The sequence below is a fragment of the Doryrhamphus excisus genome, linkage group LG4, assembly GCF_037039965.1.
Source record: "Doryrhamphus excisus strain RoL-2023G ecotype Guam linkage group LG4, RoL_Dexc_Guam_v1.1, whole genome shotgun sequence".
NCBI lineage: Eukaryota > Metazoa > Chordata > Actinopteri > Syngnathiformes > Syngnathidae > Doryrhamphus > Doryrhamphus excisus.
The window spans coordinates 6,871,439-6,886,988 of NC_136360.1; the positions used below are offsets into that span (position 1 = coordinate 6,871,439).

At 39.5% G+C, this 15,550-nt stretch overlaps 1 protein-coding gene across 2 annotated transcripts in view; it reads left to right on the forward strand.

Annotated features, from left to right (window-relative positions):
- ncanb (neurocan b) overlaps positions 1-15,550 on the forward strand; it is a 162,304-nt gene that overhangs the window by 112,376 nt on the left and 34,378 nt on the right. For both annotated transcript variants that reach the window (XM_078790054.1, XM_078790055.1), the window contains one exon: positions 4,093-4,209. In XM_078790054.1, the coding sequence (XP_078646180.1) occupies positions 4,093-4,209 (117 nt within the window). The remainder of the gene's footprint in view (positions 1-4,092; positions 4,210-15,550) is intronic.

A 15,550-nucleotide genomic window follows, 5' to 3' on the forward strand; every position in this document is an offset into this window, starting at 1 on the left:
TTACATTTACTGATGAGTGGTTATGAATACATTGTACATCGATGCTACATATAGTATATGTATACATTAGTTTTTCAACATCTATCAGGTTCAGAAGCCAGAGGTGCCTCTGCTTCCTGACGAAGCAGTTCATCGAGCATCAGTTAATAATAATTTGTAACATAGATACAAGATGAGTGAGCAGAGGCCTTGAAATTTGGCATGAAACTCATAGTATTATTGTAATGGTAACTGTAATGGTAACATTTGAACATGCATCAGATTCCAATTGAGTGCATCACATAATCAGTTCACAGTTCCACATGTCCAAAAGGAGTAGGAAGAAGCAAAGCTTATTAAATCCTACCCTTCCATTTTACAGTCAGTAACTGTTACATTTGTTCACTTCCTGCTTTCCTAATATAGTTTGTTTTTGGTTATTTTTTATTTTTTGTCAGGTACCGAAGTATGAGGTGATATGACCATACAATGACATAATGTGTACCATAGTAAGTGTCAATATAGTGATATATATAGCACATCATGACTGGTTCAAGACTCTTCATCCTTGTATTTAGCAAACATCAACTGCTTGTATTGTTTCTTGAATTGGCTCATCGTTGTGCATTGTTTGAGGGTCTTACTCAATCCATTTCATAGTTTGATTCCACATACTGAAATGCTAACGTAGTCTGAGCATATAAGTGTTTCAAATTGAGTTCTTCCCTGAGATCATATTTCTCCTCTCTTGTAGCGAAGTATTGATTGACATTATTATTCTAAGATTTGTAGAATATATGTAAGAGCTATACTGTATATATAATGTATTATTAAAAAATGCAGATGTGTGATATCTTGGTAGTTTTAAGTTCATTTGGAGCTGTTACTAAATGCATAGTTGCAAACGATGATTAATCATGAGTAATTAATTTGAAAATATGCTAACCATTTGACTTAAAGTAAACCACTTCTGTAATGTTTGTTATGGCAGGGCTTCTTTTTTTTGGAGTATGTCCAAGCTCGCTTCCCTCACTTGTCACTCCAACACTTTTAGGATTGCATTCCAAGAAGTGCAAGGCTGTCAAGTAAAGTCTGCAGTATATAGTGTATGCTGGATTAATGTGCATCAACCCCCCCAAAAAATGTGGGCAACAGCAAATATAAGTCCACCTGAGCTATGATTAAAAGTGTTGTGGAGATCTACTGTACCACACAAGCATGCAGAGATATACTGTATAGTCGTCCACTTATCTTTAACAGCACTGCAGTGCAGATAACTGTGCAAGCGTTGGGAGAACTCCCAACTTAAATTAAGTTTTTGTTGTTGTTGTTGTTGTGTGCATTTCACATCAATATAGTTGCACTTTCAGGAAAACAGTTGAATTCAGCTGGCGTTTAGTCACACACAGATGCACATGCATTTTTAATCTACTCTGCAAGAACTCTGTATTCCAGTGGAATTAGAGAGTTTAGAACATTAAAAGCATTTTGATGTCGCTAAACTCCAACAATGCAACATTTTCTGCATGTCAGGCCCAAGGCTTTGTACGCACCAGTGAGAGTACATTCCGTGATTTGTATGCGCCCTCACTCAACTGGCTAATTTGAGGGATGAAGAGCTGAAATGTTCCTGGCAGCAGAAACAGGCTGGAATTTTACTCCTTCCCTCCATTTCCACGCATTACTTGACATTTACCCACCTCAACAAAGATCACATGGCATTATTGACGTCTTCTTCCATCATACGTCATTAACCTTCCGGTGATGGATGATGCCTTGCATTATTCAGCATGCATCTTAAATACTGTATGTTCTTATAACAGGATGCTCCGGGTCTGTCGACGGAGTCTCGTATCGTGTCTCGTAGGACATTGAACATAATCTTCTGTTACGTCTCGCACGGGCACACAAACATCCCAGGTGTGTGTGTGAAAAGTCATATTCACACACAAAAGCAGAAGCTTTCAGTGGAACTGCACTCTGCATTCATACATCATTAAGTGTATGTGTGTGAGTGTGTGGCACAAATTCCCTGAAAATAGCACCTGCAAACCAAAATAGGCTACCTTTGCATCTGCACCTGTAGGTTTTTGGATGATTTCCCCTGCATCCTGTCATGATGAACATTAAGAACTGTATTTTGTGTCAATTGATATGATATAATATTCTTATTATACCGGAGGGTTTATTTACCTGACAGATGGAGCATATAACATAGACATAGACTTTCTTTATTGTCATTGCACAATAACACAGCAGTGAAATTGCCAACGAAAAGTGTAATAATAAATAATAAATAATAAATAATAAATAATAAATAATAAATAATAAATAATAAATAATAAATAATAAATAATAAATAATAAATAATAAATAATAAAATGTGGGAAATAAATAGATTACATCAAATATGAACAATGTACAACGTAAACAGTAATTTGTACAAATAATTTAAATAATTTAGAATAAATAACAATAATTTAAAGTTTTGGTTGTGCACCCAATGAGTTTCACACCAACAGCGTAGAGTTGCACATGCAGAAGTAGCTAGTTGCTGGATGCCGATAACTCATAAAACTTAAAATCGCTACTTCTCTATACACTATGTCCATCTGGAGTTATTCTCAGGCCAGTTCAGAGATGTAGTCACTCCAACGTGTCCCGGATCTTCCCTAAGGCCTCCTACTGGGCAGACAGGCACCTCCGGGAGACATCCTGACCAGATGCCCTAGCCACCTCATCTAAGTTAGGCCCCATCTCCGAGCCTGGCTCCAAGGGGGGCAGTGACCCGTGTCAGAGCAAATGAAAATTAAGTCAATTTATATTACTCATCACTTGAACTACGCTTAGTCTGGTTCTTCACCTGTAGAACCTGCTCGTTATGGGTGACCCTACCACAGGTGTAAAAGCCCTTGACAACTTAGTATCTCCAAGGATCATTGAGACATGCAAACTCCTCCACCATGATAAGGCGATAGCTAAGAAAGAAGCATATTGTGGAGCTATTTTTTTACTACATGAGAATTTTCCTTCCAGCCACAACTCTTAATGCCAATGTGCTTTGATCCGGTGCTAATTAAGGCGGTTAATTGCTAACCATGCACCCGACAACGACAGGAGATTTAGAGGGTAAATGGAGCATTTACCATTATAAGAAGAATCTTGCCATCTATAGAAGTTGCTTTTTCTTGAGGAATAACAGCTAATCATTTTCTGAACTTGGGTTTTATGGTATATACATACATATTTTTCCAGAAAATGTTGCTTGAAGGGGCTGCACGGCGGTCGAGTGGTTAGCACGCAGACCTCACAGCTAGGAGTTCAATTCCACCCTCGGGCATCTCTGTGTGGAGTTTGCATGGGTTTTTTCTCCGGGTACTCCGGTTTCCTCCCACATTCCAAAAACATGCTAGGTTAATTGGCGACTCCAAATTGTCCATAGGTATGAATGTGAGTGTGAATGGTTGTTTGTCTATATGTGCTCTGTGATTGGCTGGCGACCAGTCCAGGGTGTACCCCGCCTCTCGCTCAAAGACAGCTGGGATAGTCTCCAGAACCCTCCGCGACCCTTGTGAGAAAAAGCGGTAGAAAATGAATGAATGAATGTTGCTTGAACCAACCTTTCAGGTGTTCAACATATAATTCTAAGAATTTCCCTGCTCTCATGGCTTCTTGCCTCTAGCATTATCATAATGTAAGTTCAATAATTATGATGTAATCGTCCACCAAAGGCTTCCCCACGTAGATGCCTGCGGTATCTCCATAAATGATGTTTATTACCTCGCCCACACAGCAGCACTGTGCCATAAAGTACATACTAAATGCAATGATCAACTCCTTTATGAATGCTTTATGGCACATTATCAGGCCTGGAATGTGACATAGGCGGTTCATGATAAACAGTGGCATGACACGTACAACGATAGCCAATCTATCAGCTGGCAGAACGCCAGAGAAAGGGCCCTCCTCTTCTGGAACGCGCTGAAGGACGTCAGTGTGACTCCGTCTCATTTTCTTCCGTAGTTTGTCAACATTCCCCACTGCACTTATGAAGTTCTTCCTCTGACAAAAATGACTTGTGCACTCACCACCGCAGTCTCTCTTTCTTCACAGTGGAGAATAACCCGTGCCAGACCAACCCGTGTCTCCATGGAGGGAGTTGCCTGCAGGAGGGCGATGGCTACAGCTGCTACTGCCCACAGGGCTTTTCAGGGGAGAGCTGCGAAATTGGTGAGTTGCTGGTGGAGAGGTGGAGAACTCACAGGTTATCAGCTATAGATAGATGGAGCGAGTGATGAGTATATGTTAGCACAATTTGAACAGCTTTGCTGGAATGTTAGCTATGGACCCACACATGAATTAAGAATGGGTATCAAAATATACAAGATCAGGTACATTAACAATCAACTAATGTGTCTACACATATAATAAATATATATAAATATAATAAATATATAAATTGTTGGAGAAATATAATCCAACAATTTCTATTGTGATTAAACATTTATTGAGTTGTATAAAAAGAAGTAAAACAAAATATGAAGGAAACACTGCCTGAGGGTCTGAGAAGAAAGCTGTAACAAAATAAATGAACTCCAGCATATTGTTTCAAATTATGAGTATGTCAGCACAGAAAATCACAGCAAGCACAAAAAAATACTTAAAGTACTCATGTAGATAAAGTAAGTAGAACTACTCAAATGACTGGAATATAGATGAATTGACTCATTCAGCAACCTTGGGAACCTATGTAACTGTATTCTCTTTCCACCAGTCTGTTCTCAATATATACAGTATCACAAAAGTGAGTACACCCCTCACATGTCAGCAACCATTTTATTATATCGACCCAGGGCACAATACTACAGAAAGTCAACTTGGATATACTAAAATAACTTCATACTGTCACGGTACATGTTGGAATTCATGTTTTCCATAGTGAACCTAGACTCCCAGTACAGACTCCTGCGGCATCAACCCATGACTCTACCACCACCACGTTTGACTGTAGGCATGACACAATTGCCTTGGCACTTTTATTTATACAATTATTGCAGTATATTGAGTCATTTTCAGTGGGTAGTAAATCTATACTGTAATACAAGCTGTACATTGACTATTCTAAAGTATATCCAAATTGAATTGTTGTCCCTAAAGAAGATATATTTACTATAATCTGTTTTAGCAGATGACCACACTGTTTTTCCCTATTTTGATTACGCAGCCACTCTGTCACTCACTGTATGCACAATTTTCTTAATAATTTTCTGAGATGGACATATGTGATTCACTGTAAAACTTTTCAACAATTGAAAGGCATATAGCATATATATATAGGTGGACTGCATCCGAGTAGTTTCCTATCTCAAACCATGCTAACTGGTCTATCAAATGTGTGGGAGGTCGAAAGATTTCACAAAATAGTAAATTTGTTGGCAAAATTAATTAGATACTGTAGATTTCAAAAAAGGACGAGCTAGTTCAAGCCGTGTTGGAGGAGAGGGAACACTAAATCTCCAAATGTTAAAAACAGCAAATTAAAAAACATACCATACATGTTGGACCATGGTAGCCACGCCCACAAGGTTGAGTCGGCACAAACAGGAAGTCAGACACAGACACAGTAAGGATAGAGGGTTATGAGACCAGTTTATATTATGTATGTCAAATACCACAAAAAATATATAAATTGGAATTCATTCCAAAAATTCTGGAATATTTTTTAGTTATATTCAACTTTGGGAATTTTTGCTCCAGTGACATCGCCTAATCAAACCCATTCATTGTGATATATGAATGAGCCAATCCCGAGATGAAGTCGTCCATTGGGGGGAATCCACATGTCACAAGCAGCCCAGCTGAGATATCTGCGTGCTCGACTGTGTGGTGCTTATGTTCAAATAGTTTCACCTCACGTCGCCCCGAGAGGAGCATCATCTCTCCACTCAGCTGTGTGATGGCAGAATGTGGCTGTCAGAGTCATTGTGCACTCTTTTTTTGGTCTATGAGCGTGAATGTGAATGTGTGTGTGTGTGTGTGTCAGACTCGCAAGGGCACAGCGATCACACTGGGGAGCTTTGAGCTCAGTGAGGGGTGGAGATGCTGATGAAAGTGCTTGAGCGGCAGCACATGTTGGATGTTGTGGATGAGGGAAGACAAGCAAATCAGGAAAGTAGGGAGTCAGTGTTGCACTGGAAGCAAAGTGACTTTTCCAACTAGTGCTGCAAGTGAAAACAACAGGAATGGCACTCGATTGGAGCTTTGGCGCGATATGGTCCAAAATATGCAAGCATCTAAGGACAAGTACTGGCAACACGTGATCAAACAAGTAAAGGAAGACATAAAAGTCACTGAATAGATAGTTGATTAATCCCCAAAGACAAATTGGGATGGTTGTTGTTAATCTTGGTGATGTTGTTGTCACGGGAATAAACTTATTTAATCAAGACAGTGAATGATATAGTGTTTACTGCTATGCCTCACTGAACTGAGAAAGGAAGAAGAGAACAAAATAAATTGGACCCAAACCATGGAAGAAATATATAAAAGTGAGGCTGCCTAGATAAATTGATAGACAGATACATAGGCTTTATTAATTATGTGAGGGAAATTGAAGATGATCATCAAACAAATGTAAATATTAGTCATTGACAACACAACTGAACACAAAATGAAGTTTTTGAATGAAACATTTTATGATTAAGGTAGATTAAATCCAAACCTATATGGTTTTGTATGAAATAGTGATTCTCCCCCCAAACCATAACTGTGGTTTATCACACCTGCGTTTAAGTGAAAAGGGTTGTAAAGCCATTTTTAAAGTTTTCGGGATGCCAGCGAACCACAGTTACAGACATTATCCACAAATGCCGAAAATATAGAACATCCTTGGAGTGGCCCCAAAAACGCACCAATGACTTATCTCAGAGGTTACAAAAGACCCCGCAGCAACATCCAAAGAACTGCAGGTCTCACTTTCTTCAGTTAAGGTCAGTGTTCATGACTTCACCTCTTAAGACACTGCACCACTGCCGTACAAAAAGAACTTAATGGTAATGGTAATGGTTTTATTCATTTGAACATGCATCAGATTACAATTGAGTGCATCCCATAATCAGTTCACAGTTCCACATGTCCAAAAGGAGTAGGAAGAAGCAAAGCTTATTAAATCCTACCCCTCCATCTGGTACTTTTACAATCAGTAACTGTTACATTTGTTCACTTCCTGCTTTCCATAATACAGTTTAGGGTTTTTTGATTTTTTTTTTTTTGCATAATGCACCTCGTACCGAAGTACAAGGTGATATAACCATACAAGGACATAATGGGTACCATAATAACTGTCAATATAGTGATATATACAATGACATAATAGGTACCATAGTAACTGTCAATATAGTGATATATATAGCACATCATGACTGGTTCAAGACTTTGTTTTTACAGTTTACAGTTTTTACAACCGTTTTTTTTTTTTTTAATATAATTTTTTTTTTTTTTTTTTTACGGCTCGGCTCAATTTTGCCAGAAAGAATCTTGACCTTTGAGGAAATATTCTATGGTCTGATAAGACAAAAGTTCAACTTAATGGACAGTGTGTGTCCCATTTCTGAAAAAGAACATCACACCAGCAGTAAAATATGGTGGTGGTAGTGTGATGGTCTCGGGCTGTATTGCTACTTCAGCACCTGGAAGACTTGCTATAAATTTAGCTGTCTACCAAAAAATCCTGAAATACATCTGTTTGTGAGCTCGAGCTGAAACTAACTTGTGTTCTGCAGCGGTGCAATAATCCAAAATACACCAGCAAGTCCACCTCTGAATGGCTAAAAAAAACAAAATGAAGACTTGATGTATAGTATTTTAGAAGTCCTGTGAGGCAGTGCATTACGTATATGCTTATTGCCATGTCGAGCTGATCAAGTAAGTAAAACTGAGACAATAAAAAAACGGAGTCATGTTATCAACGTCTCCATGCTGCGGTCAATAAATACTGGATATACTTTACACAGATATACTTGACTCATCCCAGTGGGAAATTAAGAATGTCTTTGTCACAGGAGTAAGCCTATTTAATCAAGACTGTGTGATATGATTCCTGCTATGCCTCGCTGAATGGAGGAAGATCAAAAATTGGAGCTACAGTATATGGACACAAAGCAGCGCTTTGCTGGCATAATTCACATGAGCAATCTATAGGAGGAATACATACAGTATGTCAGAATGGTTTCTTTTATCAGGACAGTAAATGATATACTGCTTCATACTATGCCTCCCTGACCCGAGGAAAAGAAACTTAGACGCTGGACCTGATAATTTGGACAAATTAGTGTGCTTTGCCGGCAACAAATGATTGAATTGTGGAAGGAATGCATGAAAGTCAGACCGGATTCTTTTATCATGATAGGCTACTTATTCCTATACTTTGCTGATCTCAAAAGAAGAAAAACCGAGCTCAAAATTTTGACAAATAATAATTTGCTCGCATAATACAATCTGTATTGTTATGCATGAGTCACATGATCAGTGTTGCGTGTGTTCCACAATTATGCTGTACGGACGACAGTCTGAGCTGCATGCTACGACTGTCATAAATGAGCATAAATGGAAAACGAGGTCATAGGCTAAGGGGTTGGAGGGCAAAGGTCTTACATTTCTGTGTCCCATTATCAATAACCTTTAATGCGCATACACACACAAGAGCAAATTATGCAGACTTATGGGTGTGCTTGTGCATTAACGTTATCAATCAATATTGTGGTAGGGGCATCGATAAATCGTGACAAATGTGTGCTAACTGCATGAAACACACACACACACACACACATACAGTGATGATTTGCTGCTTGGAGAAAACCTCAGACATATATATTGTTCAACTGCTGATAATGCACGGTAAATAATAGTAGAAGCTCTATCTTATCAAACGGCCACAACATTACAGTGCTTACATTACATTGTAAAAACATGCCGGGTTAGCTGATTCGCTGAAGAAAAACAAGATAATCAAACTAACAGCTCCTGACAGTCGCAGGCGGTATCTTGTCCATGAGGAAGGAGGTTGTTCTTTATCACTTAAAAAGCACCACACCAACTCCCAGACAAACACTACTACTACTACTACAGTATATAGACTGTACTGTACTGTACTGACCATAGGTGGGGACGCAGTCACACAGCTTGGACTCAAGTCGAGTCACAGTGATCAGTGATGATGTCTTTGGTAATGGTAATGGTTTAATTTCATTTGAACATGAATCAGATTACAATTCATTGTATCACATAATCAGTTCACAGTTCCACATGTCCAAAAGGAGTAGGAAGAAGCAGAGCTTATTAAATCCTACCCCTCCATCTGGTACTTTTACAATCAGTAACTGTTACATTTGTTCACTTCCTGCTTTCCTAATATAGTAATATAGTTAAATACTTATTTGTTTTTTTTATTTTATTTATTTATTTTTTGTCACATAACGAAGTATGAGGTTATATGACCATATAATTACATACGTAGTAACTGTCCACATAGTGATATATATAGTACATCATGACTGGTTCAAGACTCTTGTATTTAACAAACATCAACTGCTTGTATTGTTTCTTGAATTGGCTCATCGTTGTGCATTGTTTGACGGTCTTCCTCAATCCATTCCATAGTTTGATTCCACATACTGAAATGCTTTGGTTTTTTAACATAGTCCTAGCATATAAGTATTTCTAATTTAGTTCTTCCCTGAAATCATATTTCTCCTCTCTTGTATTGAGAAGTATTGGATGACATTTTTAAGTAATTGGTTATTTTTAGCTTTATACATTATTTTAGTTGTTTGAAGATTAACTATATCAGCAAGTTTAAGTATTTGTGATTTTAGAAATCACAAATTTCTTTTGACTTCTTTTCGACTTTGGAGTCGTCTTGACAATATCATCAAAGACTTGGACTTTGACGTCAATGATTTGGGACCCGACTCATACTGATGACTTGAAAATACTTTAGATTTTCTTGAGTGAACATGTTGAGAAATATGTGTCCCCATCAAAGTATTTAATGGGCTAAAAACATTGTTAAAATTGTATTTTATGTGTAACACAGTAAAACTTTGGACTTGGAAGGACTGGAAAACTTGGGAGTTTTGATTAAAGACTTGAGATTAACTTGAGACTTGCAAAACCCCGACTTGCTCCCAGCCCTGGTACTGACATAACAAATGGTTAGTGCGGAATCATTTTGTTGTACAAAAAAAAATCACCAAGCATCCTATCAATTTGAGATTCACCGCCTTAGATTTAGTAATTTAATTCATTCATTTTCTACCGCTTATCCTCACGATGGGTGCGGGGCATGCTGGAGCCTATCCCAGCTGTCTTTGGGGCGAGAGGCGGGGTACACCCTGGACTGGTCGTAATTTATTCTTCCAAAATATAGACCCCACAAAAATCAATTTTAAGCTGAATTAATTCTCCTTAATTCATGTTATTACTAACACCTGTTACTGTCTTATTGTTTTCTGTTTTATTGTAGTGTTGGTCCATGACTTATGCACAGTATCGTCTATTAAAAACCACCAACAACAAACCTACATAGATAAATTCATAACCGCCTTGGCGAGTAAACATGAACATCTCGTATCTGGCGCCCAGTACGTTCTCCATTAAATTTTCTGCTGGAACTGATTTTTTATTCCGACATGTTTTGCACTTCCCCTCGCTCGGTGGCTACTTTTTCCAATCATGCTGATTAAGATCTGAACTTCCTCTCGCTCCTCTTACTCGCCTGCTGCTGCTTCTTCTGCTCGCATCCCCACAAAACTAATTTAAACCAGGAGCCTGCCACATTTTTTTTATGTCCTCTTTCCTTAATCACACATTTTGCTATAATTTTGCTCGTCCCACATCGGTCTTTCTTTGTTCTGATCTGATCCGTTTTCAATTCCCAGTCCTCTTCTGAATGTTGCTCTTTACTTTCCATCCGTGTCGCAGCGCACAGACTGCCTTCAGCAACTCTCTAAAACACATTTTACTTCATGACACAGCCCCCTTAACCTCCACATGCACACATATATTACCTATTGCTGGGCATTTCACCGTCAAAGACCAATAGAAATATTCATACTCAAATGCTTCCGTATTCATGCAGAACATGAAACATATTCAAGCTCGCACGCTTGCTGACATGCACGCTCAACTTGTCAAACCTGAACGTAAATCTTGCAGGATTCAACCCACTCAAAAGGTGTACACCCCATTTCCAACAGTATGTACACAAGATCATATGAAGAGAGAAAATGATCCCGCTTCGTTTCTTTGTTAACTTAGTCGCTCTCAGATCAGTTCATATGATTCAGCTTCAAAGATTAATTATTTCTTTGTGGTGAAATGGGATTTTATATGGGTTTATGTGTGTGTGTGTGTGTGGGGGGGGGGGGGGGGGGGTCAAAGTTTTTGTGATTTTTGGCATACTTGAGTACATGATAGTACACATATATTAAAGTATCTGCCGTACAAATAATTTTTGGGACCACGGTTAAAAGATTGATTAGGAGATAAGAGTCCCGAGTTCGATTCCCCGCCCGGTGTCACACTTACTACAGACAGTAGTACACAGACAGTACATACATACTTTGAGTCATACTTTAAGTGTGTAGCAATATCGTTTCTGTACTCACAACACAGTGTCACAAATAGATGTCATTTTTCTAAGAACCAACCAACACATACAAATATGCATATTTCATTACATACAGTGGTCTACCTACAAAATAAATAAGGTTACAGTAAAAAAAACACACATACAAAAACTATGCTGCATCCTCTCTTCTGTTTGCATCTCGCCACATTACTTCAGCCACATCACAGGCAATATTTTCCCTGGCAAAGCAGTGGGGGAAATATCGACTGGCACGGCAAATCCAGCCATGAAAAGCAAGGACTGCTATATCGCCACATGCGTCTTCCATAGCTTGGAGCAAGGGTATACGTGTTTGTGGATTTCATGGCCAGCGGCAACACTCACTGTTTGACCAAAGTTGCTCGGATCTCATTCAAGTTTATGATCTTTGGCCTTTCTTTTCCCCGTCTTCCTCATCCTTCTCTTCTTGCTTTCTCACTCACTCCTCTGGTTCTGCCTTTGATGTCAATGTTTGCATCCAAAATAGAAGTGCTCACCTGTTGCCCTTTCATGCTAAAGCTAAGTGACTGCTAAGTGTAAATGTGATGCGTCAGTACTAAGTCATACTAAGGAAATAAAGTTTAGAATTTTGACTGACAGTGTGTTCCTTGTGAAAACAAGACATTTTATTCATAAGGATTCATACGGATTCCGGAAAAGAGAACTCCTCGGTACACTGTCTTCACCCATGTGTGGACATTGGAGGGTGCACAGTCCATGTCCATACGCCACACATGATCTACGTCACACAAACCAAAGACTCACCTCATCCTGCAGCCGCCACACACGGCAAACAAAGGAATTCTGGACTGCCCATAAAGAAATGCAATGGGCGCACAGGTAATGGTCAGGTGACCGTTGGACTAAACGAAGTTACCAGTTTAGATGTACATATCTACCCATTTTGGGGCGCCATGGGTGGGCTATTATATTTATGTTGATGCTATCCTGGTTATGTTGTTCAGGGTGTCATGTTCATGTTTATTACTACCCTATTGTTGTGTTTGTATGCCCAAAGGAGGGACTGGAGGTATTTAAAGGGAAGGTTTCTCTCCAATTGAGGAGGTAGTAGCCTGGGGAACCATTGTGAGCAGAAGTGTTACATCGTTGGTTCCATCCATACATCCATTTTCTTTACCGCTTATCCTCATTAAGGTTGCAGGGCTATGCTGGAGCCTATCCCAGCTGACATTGGGCAAGAGGCGGGGTACACCCTGGACTGGTCACCAGCCAATCACAGGGCACATATAGACAAACCACCATTCACACTCACATTCATACCTATGGACAATTTGGAGTCGCCAATTAACCTAGCATGTTTTTGGAATGTGGGAGGAAACCGGAGTACCCGGAGAAAACCCACGCATGCACGGGGAGAACATGCAAACTCCACACAGAAGTGGATAATCGAAGCCATCTCCTGACTGTGTGGGTAACCACTTGTACACCGTGCAGCCCTGTTGCTAGCATTTTTCAGTTGTACTTATTTAGTCTTTTGTATTTTTGAGCCTTCATATTTTTTGTTGTTGTTTTTCACTTACAAATGTTCTGAAAAAAGGCTGCAATGTTGTTATAATAAAGCTGTAATGTTACAACTATTAAGCTGTTAATATTAGCAGAAAAAGTGAGAATGTAGGGTTGTGAACAATAAACTGATAGGACTGAATTACCTGTTTGACAAGCGGATGGTAAGGCTGTTTCTTCAGCAGCATCCTCAATGGTTAAGAATCAACCATAAAGCCTTGGATGAATAATTTGTAGAGACCAGGTATTGAGAGACAAGCAATCGGTTGACCGTTTGTCTGTAAAACAACACGAGAAATGTTTCTCGCACATTCTATATAATGTAGCTTACCATGACTAAAGATGTGAAAAGTAAAGTAAAGAAAAAAAGGTCAAATGTAATTAAGAAATTAAAAGAGAGGTAATAAAGAGAGAGCAACTGCTGTTAAAGGCCATCATTTTGTGAAACTAACTAAGGGATTTCTGCAGAGTACACTGAATGCCCCCTAGTCGTTATGAGCAGCACAATCTGATTGGATACTTTGTAAATGCTATCAGAAATTATTTTTGTCCACTGTGGTGGTGAAATGTGGAGGATATTTATTCCAAACTGGAAACCGATCATGGACATTACCTCAGATGAACCTAGAGTGGACAGGCTCGGGAGGGCGGGGAGGGTTTGCAGATGGCGAAGACCATCTTTGCCGTGATTGATGATGGGCGCTTTGTCACAGTTTGTCGCCAGCTAAGGAGGCCCTTAAGAAGCTCTTGTGATTGGCTGCCTCAGTCCTCTACACCCCCAACCCCCCCTTTTCCTGCCTCATTAATTCATCCTGGCTGCTGCATTCTTCAATCAACAGGTGATTGACTGCACCACCACTTGCAGGCATACCCTTGCAAAATCAACACAACCAAGAGCACCCTGGCACCTTGGAACTGCTCCCATGCAGAAATGATGCTCGGTATGATGCAGTGGGGTTATTTCAGAGGCAGTGGCGTCCTAAGAACAATGAGACATAGAGGACATACTGCGTGTGCACTATAATGAGAATGAACTGCAGTGTGTGTGTGGATTTTCTCTCTTTGTTATGAGCCCACTTGCAGATTAATGAGCTTTTCTGGTGGCTAGGGCTCACCGCTACCGTGAGTGCGTGTCTGTGCAGAGGTGTATTTAGGCATTTGGGAGCCCAAGGCAAACCCGCGTCCTTGTACTTCACTGACAAAAGTTTTTTCATGTAATTTTATTTCCACTTTTACAAAAGGTGAGTATGTAATTTAGGCCACTTTTTTTCCTGCTTTTGAAGTTGCTAGTTGCCTAAGTTGCTAGTTGCATTGCTTAATAAGTGAATCATCCCAACAATGATAAGAACATTCAATATAGTGTGCCGCTTTAATACTCACATCTTTGTGATGGAAAGCGTCACTCCCAGTTTCGTTCCTATTGCATTCTTCTCAGCTGTGCTGCTGTGAAAAGCCTCTGGCTGTCTACCTCCGGTATTTTTAATTACCAAAAAAAAAAAAACAGTTTGTTTTCACCTTCTACTCTTCCTCACTCCACTGGTAATCAATAATCAGTTTTTATGAGACGTTTGGGGGGCCCTGGAAATCTCTGGGCACCAGCCAATTTCCTGTGTTTAGCGAGTGGTCAGTCTGTCTGTGTTAGCTTAACATACACATAACATAACATAATGTGTGTATGCAGTGCTGGTAGCTCAAGCAGGAAGTGGAGCATATAAAAAGGCTGACCACGTAGAAAGTGGCACAAATTGATTCCCCTTCCTGTGAAGACTCGGGGGTGTTTTTTTATGCAATGGGGGTCTTATCAGCTCTCCAGATGGGGGTCACACATATCTGCAAACATCAGGTATGATGAATATGGATGACGTATGCTTCAGAGCAAGACCACGGAATTTGAATACGAAGCTGCAATGTGTCCAACTACGACATTCAGATCAAACAGATCGACGTGTGGATGCAAAACAACTTTCTCCAGCTAAACTCAGACAAAACTGAAATCATTAGAATGGCCCACAGAAACAAAGAGATCCTCGGGACTCTTTCTTTAAAACCTAATCATCAGGATAGAAATCTAAAAATTACTAAATCCTGTGTTATGACGTATTATGGTTCCAAACACACTCCCATGAAGGATTAGTGCTGTACAAAAAGACAAATGAGAACGAGTTATATACGCCCGGCAGAGTAATACACAGGGAAAGAATACTTGATCACAACACTGAGAGCAAGGACAACACTTTTGTTCTTTTTATTTGTTTTTTTTTTTTTTACTTTAACCTCCATTATGTCTCCTGAGCATGAAGCATCCTCTTCTGGGGGAAGGGTGTGAAATAAAAGGAAAGTGAAGTGGAATTAGACATCATAAAACACTCAGTGCGGCAT